The sequence below is a fragment of the Sebastes umbrosus genome, chromosome 9, assembly GCF_015220745.1.
Source record: "Sebastes umbrosus isolate fSebUmb1 chromosome 9, fSebUmb1.pri, whole genome shotgun sequence".
NCBI lineage: Eukaryota > Metazoa > Chordata > Actinopteri > Perciformes > Sebastidae > Sebastes > Sebastes umbrosus.
The window spans coordinates 32,107,661-32,131,793 of NC_051277.1; the positions used below are offsets into that span (position 1 = coordinate 32,107,661).

Consider the following 24,133-nt stretch of genomic DNA (forward strand, 5'->3'; position numbering starts at 1 on the left):
CGCTCCCCAAAACTGAAGCCAAAACATCTGGATGGCCCCCTGGTGGCTGGCTGCAGTATAGCTCATAAATCCCGCCCCCCTCCATGTTAGCGGATGGGACATGGGCCAAACTAAAAAGTCAAAGTACACGTCAAATACATTTTTTTCCCACGCTGATGTATGTTCAAATGATATTTTTTCTGATAAGTTTGGTTTTAATTAGTTATTTGATGCTATAAAAAGGGGTTGAGGCGTCATGATTGACAGCTGTGAGTCTCTCTCGCTGACAAGTTGCGACCGTGCTCGGCTCACAATTGGTTCGGGCGGGTGACCTCGATACTGTGGCTCCAGCCCTCTGATCACTACTGTGCAAGACTCTGGCTCCAAATGACGTCAAATTCTCAAGATGGCATCTAGGATATTTTGGCTTCACTTCTGTATAGTGGGAGGAAGTGGAGACGTGTCGTCCATCTTTATATACAGTCTATGGACCAAATCATGAATTCTTTTCCAAGAAAATGAGCAAAAAGAAGTAAGGAGTATTGTCAGTAGTATTCTGCTTCATTCATATAACATGGGATGAACTTAGTCTTCAAATTTAAATAGCTTAAAACGAGTAGTGCTTGCTCAAAGTCTTCAACTGCTTGTGGATAAGATTTTTTTTAAAACTTCATCTGAAAGTGGTTGAGGCACTATTTTTTTTTTTTTTTTTTTTTTTTAATATTAAAACAACAGAATAGTGTGATTGCAAAAGGATTTGGCTTTAACTGTTTTTTTTTCCCAGGACTTGAATGCTACATGTGTTCTCCTAAAGGGGGAGTGGGCGGGAGCAATGGTAGGTATGTACCGCTCAGTAATGAGCAATGGTGCGGTATGGTACCTCCCTAATACATCCATGGGTCCCCTATTACAAATGAGCAATGGGACACAGCTGAGCTACCACATGTCAAGGTAGAGTCTAAAAGACAGGAAGTGTAGCGCATTGCCTTCAAAGTAAGAGCATGGGGTGTAGAGTACATTACTGGGAAAATAAATCCATTAACACAGAAACAGATTAAGCGACCACAGATCTGCGCCAGATTATTTATAATTTTCAAATTATACTGTAATTTTGCAAATGCAACTGAGCTGCTCTCACATCTTGTTCTTGAGACCTATTCTTGCCTATACCACAAGGTAGGAAATGGAAATTGCATGAGCCAAGTGTATCAGTGGTAAAATGGGACCATATCAATGTAAAAAAAAGAACAACTGACATGCAGTGCTGAGAATACTCTAATTCTCAGCCTGAAAGGGCATATTGAGTGATAGATGTGTTCATGTTGATACCGAGCTGTTTCTAATATCAGGGGGCCAAAACTGGATTTTTAAAAACCCCAGTTAGATTGCCACAAAGTAATAAACACAGCAATGGGAGCACATACACGTCCAGCACAGTAATAGAGCAGGGAATGAAATCATTGGGTAAGTTGCTATATGATTGTATCATAGCACAGTGTAGCCCATGTGCATGTCACAATGAAGATGTAACGCAATAAGCCACATATTTCACAGTCATCTAAAATGATGCATCACAATATATGGTTTGCTTAAGAGGGAAATAAAAAGGGAATAATGCACTGAAGTCCGGGTTTCCCGGTTTGGGTTTTTATTCTGACATTTCAAAACGGAAGTAGTGCAGACATGCCAGTGATGTTGGCGCTCAAACAAGTGGACAATCAAGTCGCCGACATCCAAGGCCCATGGAAAGGAAGCTAGGTCACGCGTCATCAACGCGTCATATCTCCGGGGGTATTGCACATGCGTAGTAAAATCTGGCCGTACTCGCTGAAATTGAGCCAATCGCAACGCAGCGTGAGTTATACTGCGCATGCGTTATACCTGACCTCAAGACAACTGTCTTAGCCTCCTTTCACAGGCCTTGCCGCCAACATTTGCCAGCTAGCCATCATTACCTTATCCGGTACCGTCACATTCAAACAGCGCTCAATGGTAGGTGTGTTTAGTGAGAACGAGAATAATACTGATAGTTAGCTCAGACAGCTAAAGCTAGCTGGACGAAATGCTAGTTATTAGCTAGGTTAGCTTTTCTCTTATTAGTGTCGTTCATTCTGTGCTTACCTTTATTCCAGTTAAAGCTAACAAGCTAGCTAACGTCAGCTACAGGTTACCCTCAACTAATCAACCAGTCATTATTCTATACAGTGTGTTATTATGTTTCATGCTAGTAATACTTGTGTGTTCTAATCTAATGCTAGCAGCTAAGATAACAACGTTAAGCTAGCTGCAGGGAGTTTGACGCTATCGTGTTCATGATGGTTGCCTGGCAACGGAACGTTAAAGCGACAGTAACATTACTGACTGGGCCGTTAATTAACTTGTGTCAGGACGGGACTGCTGTCTGTGGTTCATGTCCACTGTGACGTCATCTCAGCCCTTCTGCTGCATGTGACCACTGTTTTGCAGAATACTTTCAAGAATTTAAAGGCACCAAAGACAGTGTTTGAAAGGCCAATACAGACTGTTCATGGATTCATCAGCTCCACAGATAATACAGCACCAGTGAAGTGAACTGCAACGTGAACTGTACACACGAGTTTCCATGCCAGCTGGCAGTGATTGAATTGATTAGTGAGAGGAGGAACTAATTAGTGAAATCACCTGCTGATGTCTTTGGTTGTGATGAAACCTGTATACATTTGACCCTCCACGGCACATAGTTGAACCCCCTTTTTCAAATGCCATAATAAATATTAGTTCTTATCTTCACTAGTTAATTAAAAGTATCAATTTTTGCAGCCTGGTCTCAGTTGGGAGATGGATGACGAGCTGGAGAACTTCATCAGGGGAGCGGAGGGCGAGAATGGCTGAGGATAAAGCCAGTCTGGAACAACACGACCCTCCTTACATGGAGATAAAGGTGTGTTGGACTGATGGCTGTTAGGTTATTATAAGATAGAAACTGGATCAGAACTAGGTTAGGGTTCTGGATAAATAACCACTTATAGATATATATATAGTAGGGCTGTCAATTGATAAAAATATTTAATCGTGATTAATCGCACATTTTTTTTATCTGTTCAAAATGTACCTTCAAAGGAGATTTGTCAAGTATTTAATCCTCTATCAACATGGGAGTGGACAAATATGCTGCTTTATGCAATATATGTATATATTTATTTATGGAAATCAATTAACAACACAAAACAATGATAAATATCATCCATAAACCCTCACAGGTACTGCATTTAGCATAAAAAATATGTTCAAATCATAACATGGCAAACTGCAGCCCAACAGACAACAACAGCTGTCAGTGTGTCAGTGTGCTGACTTGACTATGACTTGACCCAAACTGCATGTGATTATCATAAAGTGGGCATGTCTGTAAAGGGGAGACTCGTGGGTACCTATAGAACCCATTTACGTTCACATATCTGGAGGTCAGAGGTCAAGGGACCCCTTTGAAAATGGCCTTGGCAGTTTTTACTCGCCAAGTTTGGAGTGTTATATAGCCTTACCCTTTTTCCTCGACAAGCTAGTATGACATGGTTGGTACAGATGGATTTAGGTTAGGTTTTCTAGTTTCATATGATACCAGTATCTTCCTTCTAGCTTTAAAACTGAGCAACAACCTCCAAAAGATCGATTGCGTTTAAGAATCAGTGGCGTTAAAATGAATTTGCGTTAACGCATTATCGTGTTAACTTTGGACAGCCCTAATATATACATTCATTTTGTTTAAATTGTGATGCATGGGACCTTTTGTTTAACAAGGTGCATCCAGTGATGAATAAAATATGATGAAGGTAAACAAAAAATATATATAGGTTCAATCACTTAATTTTATGGAGACACAAGTAGAAACGGATGGACATACAAAATGTTTTAATTGTAACTGATTAGAAAGTATTGAGTATTTGGCCCCTTTTTATTTTTCTTTTCTTTAGTATTTTTCTTTTTTTTTTAAATGTAAAATTATGAGCAGAGCATAGGAATGACCCTTTTACAGTGATCATATTGTGGATATCTTTTTATGTACGATACTCTATGATTTGTGACTGACAGGCAAGACCCCACAGAGCCTATGAGTCCACGGTTAAGGAGAACATCCCACCCAAGTCTATAGCCCAGGAGAAAGGTACAGTTCATGACCACATTTCACTCCTTTAAACTCTTAATGATTATTCTCATAGAAAAAGGAGCAAATATGTGAAGTCTATCATAAATAGTGCCCCATGTTGTGTCTTATGTGAGCAATGTTTCTTATTTCTTTCAAGTGTCAGCTGTCATATTTTGGCACAGAATTCTTCACCTTGTGTCTCTATTAATAATTAATGGGTGTGTTTTTGTCAGAGGAGAGTGTCACTGTGGGTCTGCCCCTCGGTGTGGAGTACGAGAGGAAGAAGCAGAGGCTGCAGCATGAGCTCCGTATGGACTACAGGCGCTACATGGCTCAGGTGACTGTCGCCCAGGACTTACCTGTTTACTCCTGTGTTTGGCTGTAGCAGACATAGATCTGTCAATATTTAGTTATAGTTTTACATTGCGCTTAATTGTACTATAATGTAGATATCACTCTCCAGAGGTCCACTGAAAACACAAGTGTTAAGAGAGCTGAAACCCAGACAAAAGCTGTAATCCAGGCTGGAGCCACTGAAGTCAGCATTTCTAGACTTAATGTGTTGTATCTAGTCCCATTTCAAAGACCATCCAGGTGAGGTCATGAAATGCTGAAGCCTTGTGTCAATATTGTAGGACACAATGGGTGTTTCCTTTGCCGCTCCCAGTATCCCATGATCCATATAGTGTTCAGGTATCCTCAGCAATGTTTACAGTCTGGAAATATCACGTGATCACAAGTTGTGTTTGCCAGGCTTTTGAATATGCGGGTATCTATTAGGCTAGTGTGGACTCACCAGAGGCCCATGATACAATATTCTAATAATACTTAAAGGTACTGTTTGTAACTTCTTACACTTATAAATCGGGTCGGTGTCCCATGCATGCTCGCGTGTGGCTACGCTGTTCCAACACAAACTACACAGAAGCACCAAAAACCGCAAAGTTCTATCTAGTGAAGCCCGTCTTGCAAAACAGTGTCAACTAATCCTGCTCCAGCCCCCGACCGCAGCACAGGGGAGACCGTTAGCTTTGGTCTCCAGGGCCAGAGCCAATGCTGCTCTGCTCCTCTGTCTGCCTGCTTGCCTTTACTCACACACCGCACTCGTTTCTCACTCGCTCCACCTCTCACATCTTCCTGACAAGCTAACACGATATACAGTATACCAATTGATTCTTTTGGTTTTTCTAGTTTCATATAATACTAATATCTTCAGACGGAGCCCACTACAGCCTGTTTAAAGACAGGTCGGTCGGGATCGTGGGTCTTAGAGGGTTTTAAACCATAATTATCGATTTGCCCAAATTTTGTGTAACTTTGCTATTTAGCGTTCTTCCAGACAAGCTAGTATGACATAGTTGGTACCAATGGATTCCTTAGGTTTTTTCTAATTTCATAGGATACCAGTATCTTCACTCTAGCACTAAAACTGAGCCCTCTACAACATCTGAAAGACAGACAAGCAGCCGGGTTGTCGGATTGATAAGAGCTTAATAGTTTATATAATAAAAGATCGATACTTGACATCCGTGTATTGATACAATGATGGTAAAAATATCGTGATTACAGCTGTATCAACTCTCCCCTCCACCCGTAGTATCTACAGCCTGACATAAACTCCACTCTTTGTTCTGGACATGTTATTAATCACAAAGTGTACAGTATATAAATACACTATATTTACCAGTAACCAGGTGACTCAATATCACAAATTGCACTGTAAACTTAGGCATCATTTCCACTTATATTACACAGGTGAGTACATGAGGATCCCACTATTTGGGTTGGGGCCCAGTGATTGGCTCCTTTCAGCTTTAGATTTCAGCTTTAGCTTGGTCCTTAGGTCAACACGGCTTTATTGTTGAATGTGTGTTGTTAGGAAAGTAAGAGTCATAATGTTGGAATTATGATAGTAACATTTTATGTTCCAGAAAAAACACTTTGGCCATGCAGAGCCGGGACCATTAATTCACCTTGATAACAGGAGATCTATCAAGGTAAATGTTTCTCTTTAATGATTTAATGATGTTTTCAAAATCATGTCTTTGACTGGACACAGTAATCATGTTTTTACAAATATCTGACTCAGTTGCTGGCGTATCACAAATTTAACTAGGAGACCAGCAGTACAGGGGGTACTTCTGCAGTTTTCCAATTGGTACATGGAAAGATAGTGGAGTAGCGTAACTCACTTGACAAAATAGAAATTACGAGTTGATTAAAAGAATATATCCACAGCTAGACACCTGAACACTGTGACTAAAACTGTCACATAATGAAAACTAGCTATGAAAGCGAGGAGTGAAGATGGAACATTTTAGCTAAAAGTAATGCATAAATGTCTGAAATAGATTAATAAATGATGAAATCAATTAAGTAGTCAAAAGTAGTGGATAAATAGTTTACTCAAATGAATGAATAAACGGTTTAAACATCAGCTTCTGCCATTCCAAGTGGCAGAATACAGTGTCAAACATTGATAGTCCAATTGTATGAGAAGAATAATGTAACATTGTAACCACTGTTACTGTACAACCACATCTTTTAAATAAAATCCAATTTCAAATCAGTTCAAATGAACACATTTTGAACATCACAGGTAGTGTCGATGAAGGTTGGGAACCACTGATTTAGATCAGACAAAATAAATTGTAGTTTGGATTGCACTATGGCTGTCAATGGATATTAGAATTCTATAAAAAAAAATAGTATATATATATATATATATATATATATATACATATATGTGTGTGTGTGTGTGTGTGTGTATTTAATTAGTAAAAACAAACATATTCGAATATGAAAATGAATAGCTGATAGTGCCTCACACGCTCTGGAATAAATAGGAACAGGGCGTCTGACAAAAGTTCAGCTCAAAATGGCTGCGTAGAGCTGTGTAGAGCTGCGTAGGGCTGCGTAGTGATGCTTCGCTCGTGGCCAGTTAGGACATGGTGTCATGGACATAATGTGTCGAAATAGATATTTGGATAGTTTGAATCATAGACTGTAAGAAGAGGACGTAGTCACTACGACTTGTGAACTGCCATTTTGAAACCTCGAGTTTGGCATTTTGGGCATAGTCATCTGGTAACCAGAAGTGACACGAGAGGGTGGAGCTAAGTACAACTGAACGCTGAATAAGACATTTTTAGGTGACCAAAATGTGAAAATGAAGTTTTATGTGGAGAAAAAACACACTGAAAGGGTTTAAAGTTGTAAGACGAAAATACAGACAACTCTCAGACCGGACAACGCCGTGGGTAGCGATCTGTCAATCACAATGTAGCTACGCCCTAAAGCATCCCCTGCTTTATGGTTCTATTTGACTCTAAATGGAACCATAATCTACTAATGAACATCATGCTGTATTGAAGAAGACTTGAAACTAGAGATTGAGACCATAATCTCATGTTTACAATGTTTACTGAGGTAATAAATCAAGTGAGAAGTAGAGTCATTTTCTCATAGACTTTTATACAATCGGACTTCTTTTTGCAACCAGAGGAAGTCGCCCCCTGCTGGCTGTTAGAAGTTTAAGGCACTTCCTCATTTGGCTTTACTTTTCAGACCCAGAGGTTGTCCACTGGTTCGAAGTGAAATTGTTTTTTCTAGGACGAATATTCAAATGTAATTTTTTTTGCCCTCGATTGCACCCAACTTTACTGAAATGTCAATGAGGATCTGATGATAGCTGATAACTTTGCTCTAACAATCATGTTTCCTTTAGCAACACCTGCTTGAAAACCAGGCAGTTGTTTTTCCCAAACAGCGCCCCCCGTCACGGAGGGATGCAGCCACTCTAACAGATTGACAGTCGGGGGTTCGCAGGGCTTTGCGGCTCGCTGAGGTTAAGACCCTCCGCCCTGAGGAGGATGAGGAGCAGTCATCAGTACTTCCCAGGGATTATGACAGGCTGGGGAAGCCAGTGGACCATGACTCGGAGGGGGAGGGCTCGGAGGACTCTGAGGAATACTTGAAGGAGCTGGAGCTGATGGAAGGAAGAAGGCGCAGACATGTAGGGGTTGAGGCCAGCTATGAGAAGAGACAATCCAATAAGACTGATGGCAGGTACGTTTATGTATGCATGCATGTTAAAATCATGTTATAGAATAGCTGACTTGTTTGTCCTTATTTATTATTTCCTTGTCAATCTGTTTATTTGTCTTTTCCAAAGGGAGAAGAAGGACAATCTAGGAGGCAGAGGATCAAGAGCATTGACCCAAAATAAGGACACTGAGTTACCACTGGCCTTATTATAGGTTAAAAGACTTTTTGTATTTTGCAACAGTTTGTTTTTAGGACCAGCATTTGATGAACATTACTTGTAAGGGCTGCACAATATAGCACTTTTCTATCGTCATTGCAATGTCAACTTGCATGACCAACACATCGCATAAGACTGCGATCTTGCTCTCAGGGATTATTTGAGGTTAGTGGAAAGAGAGTATTCGTACAAACTGCACTTTATCACTCTTCTTTTATTTTTTAGTGTTCAATTTGTTCAATAAAATGTTGGAAATAATTTCCTTTTAATTTTGCAGCAGAAAAGTAGAACTGAGTGCACTTTCATACCTGTTTATTTTCGCAAGTAATATTGTTATTGCGATATTCAACAACGGTATAGCTTGTTGCATATTTTCCTCGTATTGTGCAGCCCAATTACCTAAAAGAAAAAAAATACCTCAAAATGCACAAAACACATTTGAACATGTACACATTTCCGTAGTGATGGATTACCAAACAGACTGACACTAAACTACTATAAAGAAATGCAAATTAATTTTTTTAATTGGTTTCCGTGTTTCCAGGAGCTGCCGATACAAAAGATGCCTTACAGAGGAGGAAGGAGCGCTACAGACAAGAGCTGCAGGAGCAAATCGCTGAGCAGCACAGGAACAAGAAGAGGTGCGATCCCTTGTCTTTTCATGTACAATGTAACACCTGAATAAGAACATTTTAGACAGGTTAATGACACAAATACACAGATGTGCAATTGCTGCAACAACGTTCTAGTACTACAAGCAGTTATCTTGTGTTTGACTCATCATGTATGATAGATAAGCCTCTGAAAGGCTGAGTGTCCGTTATAACATATGGGGAACTTAGCTGCCATCCTGGCAACAACATGAGGCCGTTCCCATTTTCCAGTTTGTGCATCCTTGATTCCTTTCCTCAACTCCTCTCCTCGCGTCTTAGTCCCGTCCGTGGGAGATGCGAGTGGAGGAGGCGAGGAAGAGACGCGAGGAGAGAAAGGAGTCGAGGCAACAGGCATTTTAACAAAATGAGACATCCTGGCCTCAGTCGTCATTTTAAAGAGACGTCAAATAAATATGACACGTGGCCACAGCTGCATCAGCTGTCCATTGTTCTGTTATATCGCTGTATTTTACCATCTGATCTGTCAGATGAGCAGAACAGTGCTCATGACAACTTATAGGCTATATTTACTCTTAGGCTACTAATTCAATTCACAACGTGTCATATTGTGACAAAAATGAACAGTCGGATCTTAACACACACACATTACAGCCTTTATATGTTTTATTGTGTGAAGCACTATAGATGTTTGTTTGCAAAGTACTATACTATAAGTAAGAGTGACTTATTTTATATATCAAGATAAAACATAAATAATATCAAGGTGAAATGTCATAAGGAATGCGGTTAGAACAGCGCCTCACAAGGACCATTAATTCACCTCAATAACAAGATTTATCAAGGTAAATGTCTCTTTAATGACTCAATCATGTGAATTGATTTGAAAATCATGTCTGACTGGACAGGGTAATTATGTTTTTTTACAAAAATCTGACTCAGTTGCTGGCATTATCACAAATTTAAGTAGGAACTTTGACTGTTTTTACTAGCCACCTTTTTAATGAAAGAAAATAACAGAACTTATCTGTGAAACTCTGTGATGGAAGAGCAGACTAACGTCACAGGAATAAGTGATACAGAAACCAAACGCTAACTTTCTCACTCATTCTGTATGGATAAAGATTAAATAGATGATTCAAGGGGGGCTTTGTCTCCCAAAACATATACGAAACACAGTTAAGGTAAATAGAGCAGTGACCGTACCCAACCAGCGGTACTTGTACACCAGGGGGAACATCTGCAGTTTCCAGTGGGTACATGGAAGATGGTGGAGTAGCGTAACTCACTTGACAAAAAAAGATTAATTATGATTTGATTAAAAGAATATTATTCACATCTATAACACCTGAGCACTATGTGACTAATGTGTCACATAATAAAAATTTGTTATGAAGCGAGCAAAGCAGTTGGCTAAAAGTAATGCATAAATGGCTGGAATAGATTAATAAATGCTTAAATGAATTAAGTAGTTGGAAGTAGAAAGGATGGATAATAGGGCTGTCTATCTGGCGATAGGATATGTATCACGATACAGAGGTTATGATTCAATATATTGTGATACTGTAAGTAAGGTGATAAATTGCTTTGTTTTTTTTATCTAATTCTAGGAAAACTGTCATAGTATAAAGAACACATCACGATATGCATAAAATCTGAGGTTAAAAAGTTTACTCTTTTTATGCAATCAGAACAGTGGGATCTGCATTTGTATTTATTACAGTCCTTGTCCCATCCAACATCATAGCACTACTTTCAGAGAGCACATCTCTTTGCAAATGAAATAAAGAGAATCGATACAATATCACAAAACATAATATCGCAATATTTAATTTTTTTTCGATATTGTCTTACAGCCCTAATGGATAAATAGTTAGATAAAATGAATGGATAAACAGTTGAACATCCAGCTTCTGCCATTCCAGGTGGCAGTAGTACAAATTCAAAACATTGAAAACATCAGTAACATGAAGGTAAAATATCATTAAGGAATGTGGGCAGAATAGCGCCTTACGAGGCGCTACACAAACGGCTGAAGGGCAGAAGGTTTGATCATCGTAAATAACTACAACTGGTGAAACAAAAGAACAGTTACAGTAGAGTCCTGCCACGGTTTGAGATTATTCCAGCTGTGTGTCACACCTCTTTTATTTCCCGGGTGCCAAAATCACTTCCTCAAAGGATACAGCGGTGTGTCCTTGATATGGCTCCTCCGGCAGGCATCCTCGATCCTCGAGATACATTTTAAAGGAACTGGGATGTTCCTTCAAGATGGAGCGCTGAGATCCATTTCTGGGTCACAAGCCATAGGAGCGAGGAGACGAGGAGGCACAAAATCGAGAAATGAGAAACAGCCCTAATGTGTCATTAAATGCTTCTTTAGTGTGTAAATCTGTAAATAAATGTTTACGTGTGTGTCCTTGTTGCAGGGAGAAAGATTTTGAGCTGAGAGTTGCTGCAACGGGAGCAAATGATCCTGAGAAACAGGTCAGCAAGCACCCGACAACCAACTCTCATTTAGTTTGGGGGAAGAGAATCGTTGATTATTTTGAGGTCACAGTGGGTGGATGCAAATTCGCTGACTAAAGCTGTGTTTCTACCAAGAAGTTCCTGGTAATTTTAGTCCCCGGAACTACTTTTCAAGGAACTAAAAAGATTCCTTCAGCCCACTGTTGTCTGCGTTTCCAGCGCAGTCTAAAGATCTGTGAAGATTAGACAAATTAGTAATAATCTGTGAATGACGGTTGTGTCTCAGATAGCAAATTCTGTGTTGCAAATGTAGTATAATCTTTTTATTCATTTAACTTTGATCACCAAAAGCGGACAAAAAAAAGGTACTTGCAGAGAAATAAAAGATCAAAGGGGTTTTCAGTATATTCCACATACATTGATATCTCAATTTTGTCTCAATCCACAAACCAGCCGGACCGAATCAGACAGTTTGGACTGTGCAGAAGAGAAACTCATCAGGTTTTGGAGCCTTCAGCGACGGCAGAGAGTGAAACGTCATCCCGAGCTCTCCCTAACAATGTGAGGATAGTTGTTGGAGACAGGAGAGACGCCTCCTCCTGAGCAGCCTCACGTTGCCCTTCCAGTCCCCTCTGCTGCAGTTCAGCTCTGCCCTGAGCCTGTCTCCCAACAGCCAGCCTGCTGCCCCCTCCTTCCCCAGAGCCATGGACACTCCCAGGTTATCCCTCAACTTAAACTTCACGTTAAGCTATAATTCTTAATATTTCAGTCTTGGTTGATTTGGCAAACACGACCCCCTGTGGTCACTGTGGTAACAGAAAGTGCAGTTTAATACTACATGTGGCCCTCATTTAGCAGCTACTTGGTCAGAAATACAGTAGAAGAGCCAAACAAACTCACGTTGTTTTGATAAAGAAGTCGATAATAAAGCAACTACACACCTAGCCGACATCAAAGAACCAGCGGCGATGAAGGCCACCAGTTGCGTTCCCCTCACGTCGCCTTTGTCTTGGCCGACAAATTGCATTTGAACACACCGCAAACACTACAGCCCACGGCCAGTTAGCACGTACGCTCTGCGCCTGCGTGAGATGAAATAACTCTCCACACTAGCAGGCGGCAGTAGACTGAGATTTTATTACAGTGCGTTTGCTGGGACTGTTTCACGTTAAAAACACCTGTGTTTCGCTAATTCAACATTTTGCTGTGGGAGAGTGAATACTGAACAATGAGGGTGATATCAAGAAGATAAAAGTAGACATGGATTGCAGGCATGCATCATTTCCTGTTCATCTACCGTGCATGTGAAGGCAATTTGAATCCAGCGCGTGAATGGTGGACTCTGCCACTAACGATGGCAAATACTAAAAACAGTGTTTCATGAACATTTTAAAGATTAGAACTTTTAAAGCTTGGAGTTGGAGAGAAAATAGGCATTACAGTCACAGAATCTTGACTCATATTTAATCAGCGCTGCCTTGTTGACAGTTTGATCGGAGTTGGCGAGTTTTGCCAGCAGTGATTGACAGCTGCCAGAGACAGCTCAGCTCTGATTGGTTGTTTTTTTGTTTTGACGCGGTAGAAACTTGCAGATGCCATTAGGAGGCCTGAGCACTAGGAGGACACAGAGGAACAGGATTCTTTCACAGATTACCTGTCTCATGCACTACCGTCAGGATATAGTGACAGATTTATAAAAGTAACTTTTTTTTTTTTTTATCATATTTGCTCTAAGTTACTGACTAGAGCTTTAAACTCTGTGGTCTTTAGGCAGTTTGACAGATGATTGTTTTGCCAAGTTGCTGGGAACATTTGACATGTCATTTTATTATTGTGTGTTATTGTAATACATAATGTAGAACGCTTAAATCTTCAGATACAGCCAGAAAAGTAAGACCTGCAGAAGGTTTCAGATTTACAAATGCGTTCCTGTGTTATATAACATCATGATTATTTGTTTTCCTACTGTGTATCCTCTAGAATCCCCTCGTTTCCTCCTCATCCTCCATCAGCTCTCAGTGAAGCCTACAGGAGCCCGTACGAAGAGCCCCATCACTACTACGGCACCAGGAAACCTGCTGGATCCGAACATGGCCTACTGTAAGCACCAGTCTCCTGTTAAATACAACTTTTTTTGTACATGTTATATGTCACACTTGGTCAACATATTGGTGATAGGCTATACATGCTATATCCAGCATTATTATCATGATTTGAATATGTTTTTAATATTTTTTTTTCTGTCCAGATGGTCACTTGCCTGTTCCTGGTGCCGGGCCCGCCCGTTGTCCTACTGGAACGTTCCACCGGGGGGAGCTCTGCCCAGCCAGTTTGGCCACCACAAGCCCTCACAGCCAGCACAGTGGAAGCAGCTTTCCCTGAGCCTCCAAGACAGTAAATATCTCCCCTTCAACGTTTTAGAAGCAGGGGCAGAAACTTTAATAATATAAGTAATTATCAAAGTGTCAGTAAATGTATCTGCTTTACCAACACACAGGCATCTTATTAATCATCATTTGATGGTCCTGTCAACTCCAACTCATTTCAATTAGGGCTGTCATTCGATTAAAATATTTAATCGCAATTAACACATTTTTTTTTCTGTTCAAAATGAACCTTAAAGGGAGATTTGTCAAGTATTTAATACTCTTATCAACATGAGTGGACAAATATGCTGCTTTATGCAAATGTATGTATATATTTATTATTGGAAATCAATTAACAACACAAAACAATGAACAGATATTGTCCAGAAACCCTCACAGGTACTGCATTTAGCATAAAAACAATATGCTCAAATCATAACATTGGCAAACTGCAGCCAACAGGCAACAACAGCTGTCAGTGTGTCAGTGTGCTGACTTGACTATGACTTGCCCCAAACTGCATGTGATTATCATAAAGTGGGCATGTATGTAAAGGGGAGACTCGTGGGTACCCATAGAACCCATTTACATTCACATATCTGGAGATCAGAGGTCAAGGGACCCCTTTGAAAATGGCCATGCCAAGGTTTTGCTAGCGTGACATGGTTGGTACCAATGGATTCTTTAGGTGTTCTAGTTGCATACGATGCCAGTATCTTCACTCTAGCGTTAAAACACCGCCCGATACACCCTAAAAATCACAAGTTGTGTTAATGCGTTAAAGAAATGAATGGCGTTAAAACGAATTTGCGCTAACACGTTAGTATCGCGTTAACTTTGATTGCGCTAATTTCAATGAAACTTACTGTTTGTGTACAAAGACAATTGCGCAACCTCTTGTACTCTGCCATATAACAGAACGGACGTGGTATTAACACCTGCTTGTGTAAACTTTTTATGTCCCTTGATATTGGGGAATGGAATTGCTCGTGTCTAGTAAAACATTTAGTGAGCTGTAACAGGATGAAAGAACAAATCATGGCGTGATTCTGCTTCCTCCTGGCAGGCCGTGCAATGAGGCTGCTACTGTGGACTCGCAAGTCGGGGTTTCCCTTCAGACCGATCCAGATCAACCAGGGATGAGGGTTCTGAGCTACAGGGAGGCTTTGAACCGGCAGGTAGGTTAAACCTCCCTTCTGCCATCATCCATTACAATCATCATTATCATCTAAAACACAAGGAACTCTAGTCCTGATGTGTAGATCTATAATGACTGTATTATAAGAACATATCCAATAATTCTGTGGATGACATTTCCAATTCATCCTTTCTTATAATAAATCCCAAACAATGATTGGCAGGGTGAGAGTTAGAGACTTTGTTAGAAGCACAGCAAGGCGTTGATGTCTGTGGATTGAATCTGAATTGAGTACTGCATGAAAGCTGAGTTAGCACCCTTTTTATAACACTAACCCTTCTGTCATGTATTAACATTTTCAGAGGATTCTGTTAATGACGTTTATTTCAATCTAGATAATAGACAGTTAAAGGAACAGTGTGTAACATTTCGGGGGATCTATTAGCATGAATGAAATATAATACTCATAACTATGTTTTCATTAGTGTATAATGACCTGAAACTAAGAATGGTTGTGTTTTCGTTAGCTTAGAATGAGCCCTTCCTATCTACAGTATATTAATTAATTAATTAAAAGCTTTATTTAGCCAGGTTAGTCCAAAGAGATTAAGAACCTCTTTTCCAAGGGAGACCTGGCCAAGACAGTCAGCAGCAAGAACACAAACGTTGCAGACACAGACAAAGATACAGTTCACAAACACTAAAACTTGCATTAAAAGAGAACTATCTAAAGACAAAATGGGGGACAAAAAGGAACTTTTCTGGGAGTCAGCTGTACAACAAGGGAAGCTAAAAACAGTGGCATGCCATAGAGCCTGCTTCTAAAGCCTTCATTTTAGATTTACACATGTTTAATGATACCAGCTCCTTGATATTCAACTTATTTTGGAGCAAATTCCAGGCTGAGGGGTGCAGAATATGCAAAAGCCCTTGTCCCCAATTTTTGCCCGAGCTTTTGGGAAAAGAGAGCACAAATTAAGTTCTGTGAACGCAGTGAATACTGTCCACCATTTTCTGTGTAATAAAAACACTTAATGCCACTTAACACGTAAAACACTCTAAACACTCTAGAAAGGGTCTTTCATGTTTAAACATTACCTGAAGGCCACCGTAGTTCTCCGACACACTTGTGAAACTGCTGAACGTGAGCCTAAAGTAGTGTTCTGTATGGTAAGGATGACCTCAGAGCGAGGCAAACGGCGTTACCACGGTTTGCACTCAACGGCTCACGTTACAGCAGTCTTGGAAAGGGATGGAGTGAGCAGAGGGGTGCTCGGTCGGTTGCAATCTGCAACCACAACGCTAGATGCCCCCCAAATCCTACACACTGTACTTTAAATATTTTCAGAGGATACTGTTAATAGTTAATTTAAATGTAGACAACATACATTTAAAATTAAGCTTTTGAATGTCAGTAGTTGAAGATTGGTAAAGGATATGCACATTTATGTTTTATAACGGGGTAAAACCCACAATAATGGCTGCGTATGAACAGCATCCCCTTGGCTCAGGTTCTATTGGATTGGAAACCACATTTAGGGAGTAAATAATGTAGTTGCAGATAACTTTGAACTTTGACGTTCTAGTCTGTGATATGTTGGCAGGAAGCGTCCGGGAGAGGGAACAGCGAGCTCTTACAGCAAGGTAAAGACTAAAAGCTATAGTGTAAGTTTAAGCGACGCCCTTAGATCCTCATTAATGTGTTGATAGTTGGCTGTAGAAGTGTGTGAGATCTCCCCGTGTTCAGCTGTTACTTCACATCCCACCTCAATCCCATCCAGTCCTCATCAATATCCTCTAGTTGCTTACTGAAGCTACAAAAATTCCTTCTACTACCCCTTAGCTTGCATTCTGTGCCACGTGATCGGGGGGCTCACACAGAGCTTTACTCGCTACTTGGGTTGTTTGTCGGGCTGATGTTGGAACTTAATGTTTTAACATTACGGTTCTACAATAAGGCACTGTGGTCGAAGTACCCAATTTTTTCTATATTGGGAAATCCCAGAGTGTAATATCATGCTTACTCAGGGTTTGTCCTGGCTCAAAATGAGGTGGAGGTGGCCACCATGATCAGGTACACACGTGCACATGAACTGTCCTGTACCGTGTATGATCAATGTGCTAGATTGTGGCCAAAGTGTTACAGGTCTATAATACGAATCCCTGGATATTAAATGTTCCTCTGCAAGTTTCTGTAGTGATCCCAGTAATATTTCTCCCTAATGTGTACTGGATTAGCATCTCACATGACATGGTTAAGCTGTTTGAGACTGAGAACATGGCCACAAAGTTTGAAAATAGTTATCAGGGCCCGAGCACCGACAACGTCGGGCCAGCGAAGGCCCTATTCAAACTGTAGGAATTCTACTTTTTATTTTTACAAAAATGAATTACCTTCTTGAGGCCTTGCCGTGCTCAAAAAGTTGTTAAACTTGGCACATTTATCAGACGCGGTGAAAAAATTGATATTTTAGGGTCTCGGGATTGGTTGTTGCAAAATTGCTCGCTGGCGCCCCCTAGAAAGTTGGAAAAATTGAGCCCCTCGCTACGGTTTTCACCTACATGTATGAAATTTGGCCGACTAGATGTAACATGTGGAGATGCACAAAAAAGCCTCTGGAGGTTATGCCGAAAACCCAGCAGGAAGTCAGCCTTTTGAATTCAATGTGCGATTTTCGCCCATTTTTAGCGTTTTATAGGCCGTTGTACTTATGACAAACTCCTCCTACAGATTTAATCAGATCGACTTGAAATTTGGTCAGGACCATCTTAAGACCTATCAGGATGAACATTTATTCAAATGGTGAGTTTTCACAGAACGGGCCTGACAGTGGCGTGGCGGCCATTTTAGCCATTCGACATGAAGCAGGAAGTTGTTGAACTCAACTGTACATAGTCCGATCTGCCCCAAATTTCTCAGGCATGATGATAAGGGTCCAGTCCTGAGGACATTTACATGTCCATATTGAGGTCACACTCATAGCGCCCCCTACTGGCAACAGGAAATGACATGTTTTCTATTTTAATGTACTCCTCCTAGCTGGTTGACCAGATCCACCTCAAATTGTGGTCAGAAAAGCCTTAAGACCTTGGCGGCCAACTCATCGTTAGAAATTAGAAAATAGTGTTTCCATGAAGAAACCCATCACCGTTCTGTGAGAGCTGGAGGTGGGATGAAATTTAGGGATTGTGGTGTCTGATGCTCTGTGCCTTGTGGGATACATGCATGTGTTTTAGTACTGTTAGCTCACCAGTTGCACCTGCAACCTACGTTTGACAACATGTGACAAATTGAACTAAATGAACTTGCTACTCATTAAATCTCAAAATCACCAATTACCAGTAATTTTGGTATCAAGATTATACTGTTATAGAAATGTTATGACTGTTGGCTGGAGTTTTTTTAATATTTTTGTTTTTATACAATAAGCATCTTGATAAATTAATCTGAGAGTAATATGGTTCACTAAAAAGCAATTTAATTATTTTGATCACCAATGCATCACTGGTTCAGTTGGAGATAATTGTACTTATACAAAGCAGTTAAAGATGCTGTTGTGAAGAAGATTAGCTGCTGGTAAAGAATATTTCTTTGTGCTTTAGAACAGTCACTCCCAAAGACTGGGTCGGGACCTACAGGGGGGTCGCAGTAGATTTTATTAGGGTCACCAAATAAATTTGCAGAAATTCTTCAATAGTCTTTTATTTAACATTTATGTCTGCAGTACAGCTTTTAGCCACATGAGGGAGCCTGAATGTTCGTATTGTTCTGATACTTGTTGCTTACTTATAACGTTGAATCTAATATGAAAGGCTAGCATACATTCTGTTTGTTTTACTGATGAGAGGAAAAACACGAGAGCCTGTTAACTCCACCTAAATGCATTTATTTGGCTCCATTTATAAAGTATTTAACTTGTGTATATGTTTTCAATAACACATGCATAGAATAAAGTTGTGATTTATGAAACTGATATCTTTTCCAAATGGCTGGTTCACCTATTCAAGATAATTTGAAGTGATGTGGAAATGGTAGTAAAAAATGGTCCGGAACGTTTCCTAGAAAAAGGGAAACTATTTTAGAGAATAACGATTGTCATTTGAGGATTTGGATGTAACCTAGAGAATGCTGTAATGTAGATCCAGGAGCAACAGGAACAGAGGCGTCTGGAGAGTGAGGACAAGGAGCGGTACGAGGCCCGGCTGGAGGCCGACATGAAGAACCACCAACCGTGGGGTCGAGGTGGAGGAGGAGCCCCGCTAAGAGACAGCACTGGAAACCTCATCGGTATGTGTATGAGTATAGTGTCTGTTTTATATAGGGCTGTCAATTGATTGAAATAATTTATCGCGATTAATCGCATGATTGTTCATAGTTAATCAAATTCAATCGCGCGTTTTTTATCCGTTCAAAATGTACCTTAAAGGGAGAAGTATTTAATAATCTTATCGACATGGGATTGGGCAAATATGCTGCTTTATGCAAATGTATGTATATATTTATTATTGGAAATCAATTACCAACACAAAACAATGACAGATATTGTCCAGAAACCCTCACAGGTACTGCATTTAACATAAAACAATATGCTCACATCATAACATGTCAAACTGCAGCCCAACAGGCAACAACAGCTGTCAGTGTGTCAGTGTGCTGACTTGACTATGACTTGCCTCAAACTGCATGTGATTATCATAAAGTGGGCATGTCTGTAAAGGGGAGACTGGTGGGTACCCTTAAAACCCATTTTCATTCACATATCTGGAGGTCAGAGGTCAAGGGACCCCTTTGAAAATGGCCATGACAGTTTTTCCTCACCAAAATTTAGTGCAATTTTGGAGCGTTACTTAGTCTCCTTTGCAACAAGCTAGTATGACATGGTTTGTATCGATGGATTCATTAGGTTTTTCTAGTTTCATATGATGCCAGTATCTTCACTCTAGCTAACTGGGCCCGCTACACCCTTAAAATCACAAGTTGCGTTAATAAGATCAAGAAATTAGTGGCGTTAAAACAAATTTTCATTATTGCGTTAACTTTGACTGTATGGTATTTTCTTGTTTTCATAGCTTTTTTTTTTTTTTCTTTTCTGGATGGTAATTAAACACACTCTTTAGTCCACGAATGCTAACTTCCTACCTTCTATCCTTTGTGGCCAGCTGACCTCAACCAGATGCACAAGCTGAACGAGGAGGCCTACAGCAACCCGGAGCAGTGGCAGAGAAGAGCCACGGCCGCCATGACGGCCCGCCGGGCAGAGCTCCCCGACCCCAACGACAGGGTCTCTGGTACTGTAGCAGAGTGCAGTAGCCATGACACTAGTGACAGGCTCTCTGGTACCGTAACCATCTTTCTTCTCATTGTATTATAGCCATGAACGTTGGAACATTTTTAGCATCACAGCCTGCACTAGAACATGACACATTTGAAAGTAACAGGGATAATTTAATCATACTTTCCACACAGTCATAAAGCACTGTAAAAACAGAGGGACACTAACTACACTGCTGACTTCATAAAGGCCTAGAGCTCATTCAGGTTTTTATACAATAACGTCACATTTTCAACTGAGAAATGAACACTAACACTACAGCATGGCAGTGAAGATTTGTGCTCCGTTTTCTAATATACTGATGTCCTCAGCTACTGCTCAGCAAGGTTTTGTTTAGATAAGAATGTTCTTTGGTCCTACTCACGTAGTATTTCTTCATATTTCCATCTTTTGTAGGTTTCACCCATGTCCCAACCTCCCAGTTTGCTAGAGGCAATGTGTTTACCAACCAGCCCACCCAACAACAGCTCCATGAGCAGGACAAGTACAAAGCTTACCTCAAACAGCAGGTACGGCTTCAAAACCCTGGAGAGCAGCTAAAGCAGGTTCAGTTTTAGAGCTAGAGTGAATGTACAGATATCATATCTAGAAAAACCTAAAGAATCCATTGATGCTCCAAAGTTGGGCTAAATTTTGACGAGGAAAAACTGGCATGGCCATTTTCAAAGGGGGTACCTTGAAATCTGACCTCCCGATATGTGAATGTAAATGGGTTCTATGGGTACCCACGAGTCTCCCCTTTACAGACATGCCCACTTTATGATAATCACATGCAGTTTTTTGAATGCAGTATAAATGTGTTATTTTTGCCTTTTCTAAAATGGTGTATTTTAATATTTCTGCATACTGGGGTCCTTAAACAGTCTATGGATTACATAAACTGGGTATCACTGTAAAGCTGAGACTCTTGTGGATCCAATGAGCCCAACTGTATTCATGTGTGATGATGTTAGTCCCCATAGGAGACATTTAATATGGTGAGACCACTTTTTGAAACTTGACCTCACTGCATAAAATGACCTGTGGTGACCTCTAGAATAATCACAGCCTCATGAAAATGTACAACCACAAACTGGAGACCTAGAGCATTCAGAGGATGGATGGATCAAACTAGAGACCTAGAGCATTCAGAGGACGGATGGACCAAACTAGAGACCTAGAGCATTCAGAAGATGGATGGATCAAACTACAGACCTAGAGCATTCAGAGGACGGATGGATCAAACTAGAGACCTAGAGCATTCAGAAGATGGATGGATCAAACTAGAGACCTAGAGCATTCAGAGGATGGATGGATCAAACTAGAGCATTCAGAGGATGGATGGATCAAACTAGAACATTCAGAAGATGGATGGATCAAACTAGAGACCTAGAGCATTCAGAGGATGGATGGATCAGACTAGAGACCTAGAGCATTCAGAAGATGGATGGATCAAACTAGAGACCTAGAGCATTCAGAGGATGGATGGATCAGACTAGAGACCTAGAGCATTCAGAAGATTGATGGATCAAACTAGAGACCTAGAGCATTCAGAGGATGGATGGATCAAACTAGAGACCTAGAGCATTCAGAAGATGGATGGATCAAACTAGAGACCTAGAGCATTCAGAGGATGGATGGATCAAACTAGAGACCTAGAGCATTCAGAAGATGGATGGATCAGACTAGAGACCTAGAGCATTCAGAGGATGGATTGTTTTCCTAGCTAGATTGACAGTAAGGGGGTTTCTGAGCAGTTTACACAACAGAAGTGCTCGCCATCCAATCGCCAAAAAAATTAAACTCTTCCAGAAATCTCCAAATGTCAAAAGTTTTTGATCCCAAATCACAGCATGGTTTTTTCTATGGTGTTCCTCAAGGTCTTGGTGTCTTAATGTAGTATTTTGGAGGGATTATTGATAATTTTCATAAATTCTCGAGAGGTAAAAGAATTGTTAAATTTAGTACCAAATCTGTAGAACAATCCGTAGCAACAACTTATGAGACATAATAGAGCATGAGGATGACCATCATATACTTCTATCATAATGTTCTAAGCCCTTTTACACTTTCACAATTTATTTTAATTAATTAATGAATAATTTTTTTTTCTGATTCATAACTAGAACAATTTGACACACACATTTATGCAGAGCAGCATCTCAAATTAATCTTCAGGTTCCCAGCTTTCAGATGATGTACACCACTTCTATGTGACATCTACTGTTGACCTGCTATCTCCCCCTAAAGACCCCCTGTATCCCCCTAAAAAAAGACAAACGGGTCTATTGTGGGTCTAAGAGGGTTAAACTACTGGTGCAACTTCGACTGGCTGTGTCTTATGGTACGCACGTCGAGAGCATCACTTCTGCTGGCAGCCGACCATCTTTTGAACGTTCTGTTTTGTGCCTTGCTAGATAAAATAATGTGTAAATTAAGTGAAAGTTGTTTTTGTGGTTGTGTTAATGGATTTATGTTGTCATTAATCTGGGTTTGTTCACAGATTGATGAGAAAATGCTAAAAAAGGCAGAGGAGAGGGAACAGACGAGGCTGGAGGAGGAGAAAGAGGAGAAGAGGCTGGCGGAGCAGAGGGCTCGCATCCAGAGGGAGTATGATGAAGAGCAAGAGAGGAAGAAACGGAAGGAAATGGAGGTGAGGAGCTAAAAAAAAACCATAAAATAACTGCACTTTATCCTTTCATTATGTGAAAATACTAGGCTACAGGGAAATGTGCTAACATTTGCATTTCATTAAATATAGCAAGAAGTTAAAATTGACTCTCCCATTCTCCCCTCTTTTACCTCTCTCATCTGTCGCTGCCTTGCTCTCTTTCCTCTCTGTCTCTCAGCAAAAGGCCAAGAATGAAGAGCTGGTTGAGCTGGCTGAACAGAGGAAGAAGGAAGTGGAGAGGAAGAAGAATGAAGCAGAAGAGAAGGAGAGTGCAACACTGAGGAGGCAGTATGAGATGGAGAGGCAGGCTCGGCTGGAGGAGGTTAGTACACACTACGATGTAGAGACGCACGGATTGATCAGCCGCCGGTCGAAACCGGCTGATGGGCCGCTACGATCGGTCTCATATCCGATATTTTGCCGGCCTAATTTACACACATGTGAGGCATGATGGTTTTACATCGCCAACAAGAAGGCCCTGTAACTTTGCGCCGTTTTGGAGAAAATATAAGTTATTTAATAGTCAGTTTTATTAAGACAAAGACTAAAGCTGAAGGGTAACTGACTACCAACTGCCATGTATGTTCCGCATATTAGTGAGAAAACAAACCTGGTCAGTCAATTTGCATTTCTTTTTTTTGCGCCATTTGCGCAACAAATGTTCGCTTAAAACTCTGTCAAGTTGAATGGAAACACGACTTATAACTCCGCCTATAATTGGAGGCTGCTAAACAGATAATGACAATATAGTAACAGTTTTGATAACGCAAAATATATATATAGAAGTTCTAATTTGTTCAAAACTAGTCATTAATAAACACTTAAAATGTCATATCTGCTTACAACGACATTAAAGTGTGTTATTAACAATGTATTAAATGTTTTTATACTGATTATAAATGCTAAATAAGTGGGGTTAAAGTAAAGAGTATTTCCTATTTGTCAGTCTTGAATTACACCAACAGACAGTGGGCGACAACCATCAAGTTACATTTAATGTAACCATAGTTTTTGACATTTTTTTGGGGGCGTCTGTGTGTTGTCAGGTCTGCAGGGAGCCCTCACCTCCCATCCCCGCTCTGCAGAGGAAACATGGGCTACACCAGTACACCCCTAGGCCCCCCACTGTTGACAGCCGGCATTCAACTGCCCCCCTGTCTGTGAGTCACACATGCACGCACACACACACACACACACACA

The 24,133-nt window shown here is 40.5% G+C and overlaps 1 protein-coding gene across 1 annotated transcript in view; it reads left to right on the top strand.

Annotated features, from left to right (window-relative positions):
• Positions 1-2,796: 2,796 nt before the first annotated feature.
• Positions 2,797-24,133, top strand: part of LOC119494282 (centrosome and spindle pole-associated protein 1-like) — a 29,802-nt gene continuing 8,465 nt past the window's right edge. Inside the window, 28 exon segments of the mRNA XM_037780046.1 lie at positions 2,797-2,826; positions 2,828-2,899; positions 4,048-4,120; positions 4,336-4,439; positions 6,034-6,099; positions 7,830-8,170; positions 8,277-8,338; positions 8,341-8,361; positions 8,911-9,007; positions 11,407-11,464; positions 11,900-12,031; positions 12,033-12,065; positions 12,067-12,164; positions 13,427-13,517; positions 13,519-13,546; positions 13,695-13,723; positions 13,726-13,788; positions 13,790-13,819; positions 13,821-13,840; positions 14,879-14,910; positions 14,913-14,953; positions 14,955-14,990; positions 19,091-19,238; positions 20,111-20,287; positions 20,680-20,792; positions 22,766-22,915; positions 23,112-23,255; positions 23,980-24,093. Of these exon segments, the coding sequence (XP_037635974.1) occupies positions 2,797-2,826; positions 2,828-2,899; positions 4,048-4,120; positions 4,336-4,439; positions 6,034-6,099; positions 7,830-8,170; positions 8,277-8,338; positions 8,341-8,361; positions 8,911-9,007; positions 11,407-11,464; positions 11,900-12,031; positions 12,033-12,065; positions 12,067-12,164; positions 13,427-13,517; positions 13,519-13,546; positions 13,695-13,723; positions 13,726-13,788; positions 13,790-13,819; positions 13,821-13,840; positions 14,879-14,910; positions 14,913-14,953; positions 14,955-14,990; positions 19,091-19,238; positions 20,111-20,287; positions 20,680-20,792; positions 22,766-22,915; positions 23,112-23,255; positions 23,980-24,093 (2,403 nt within the window).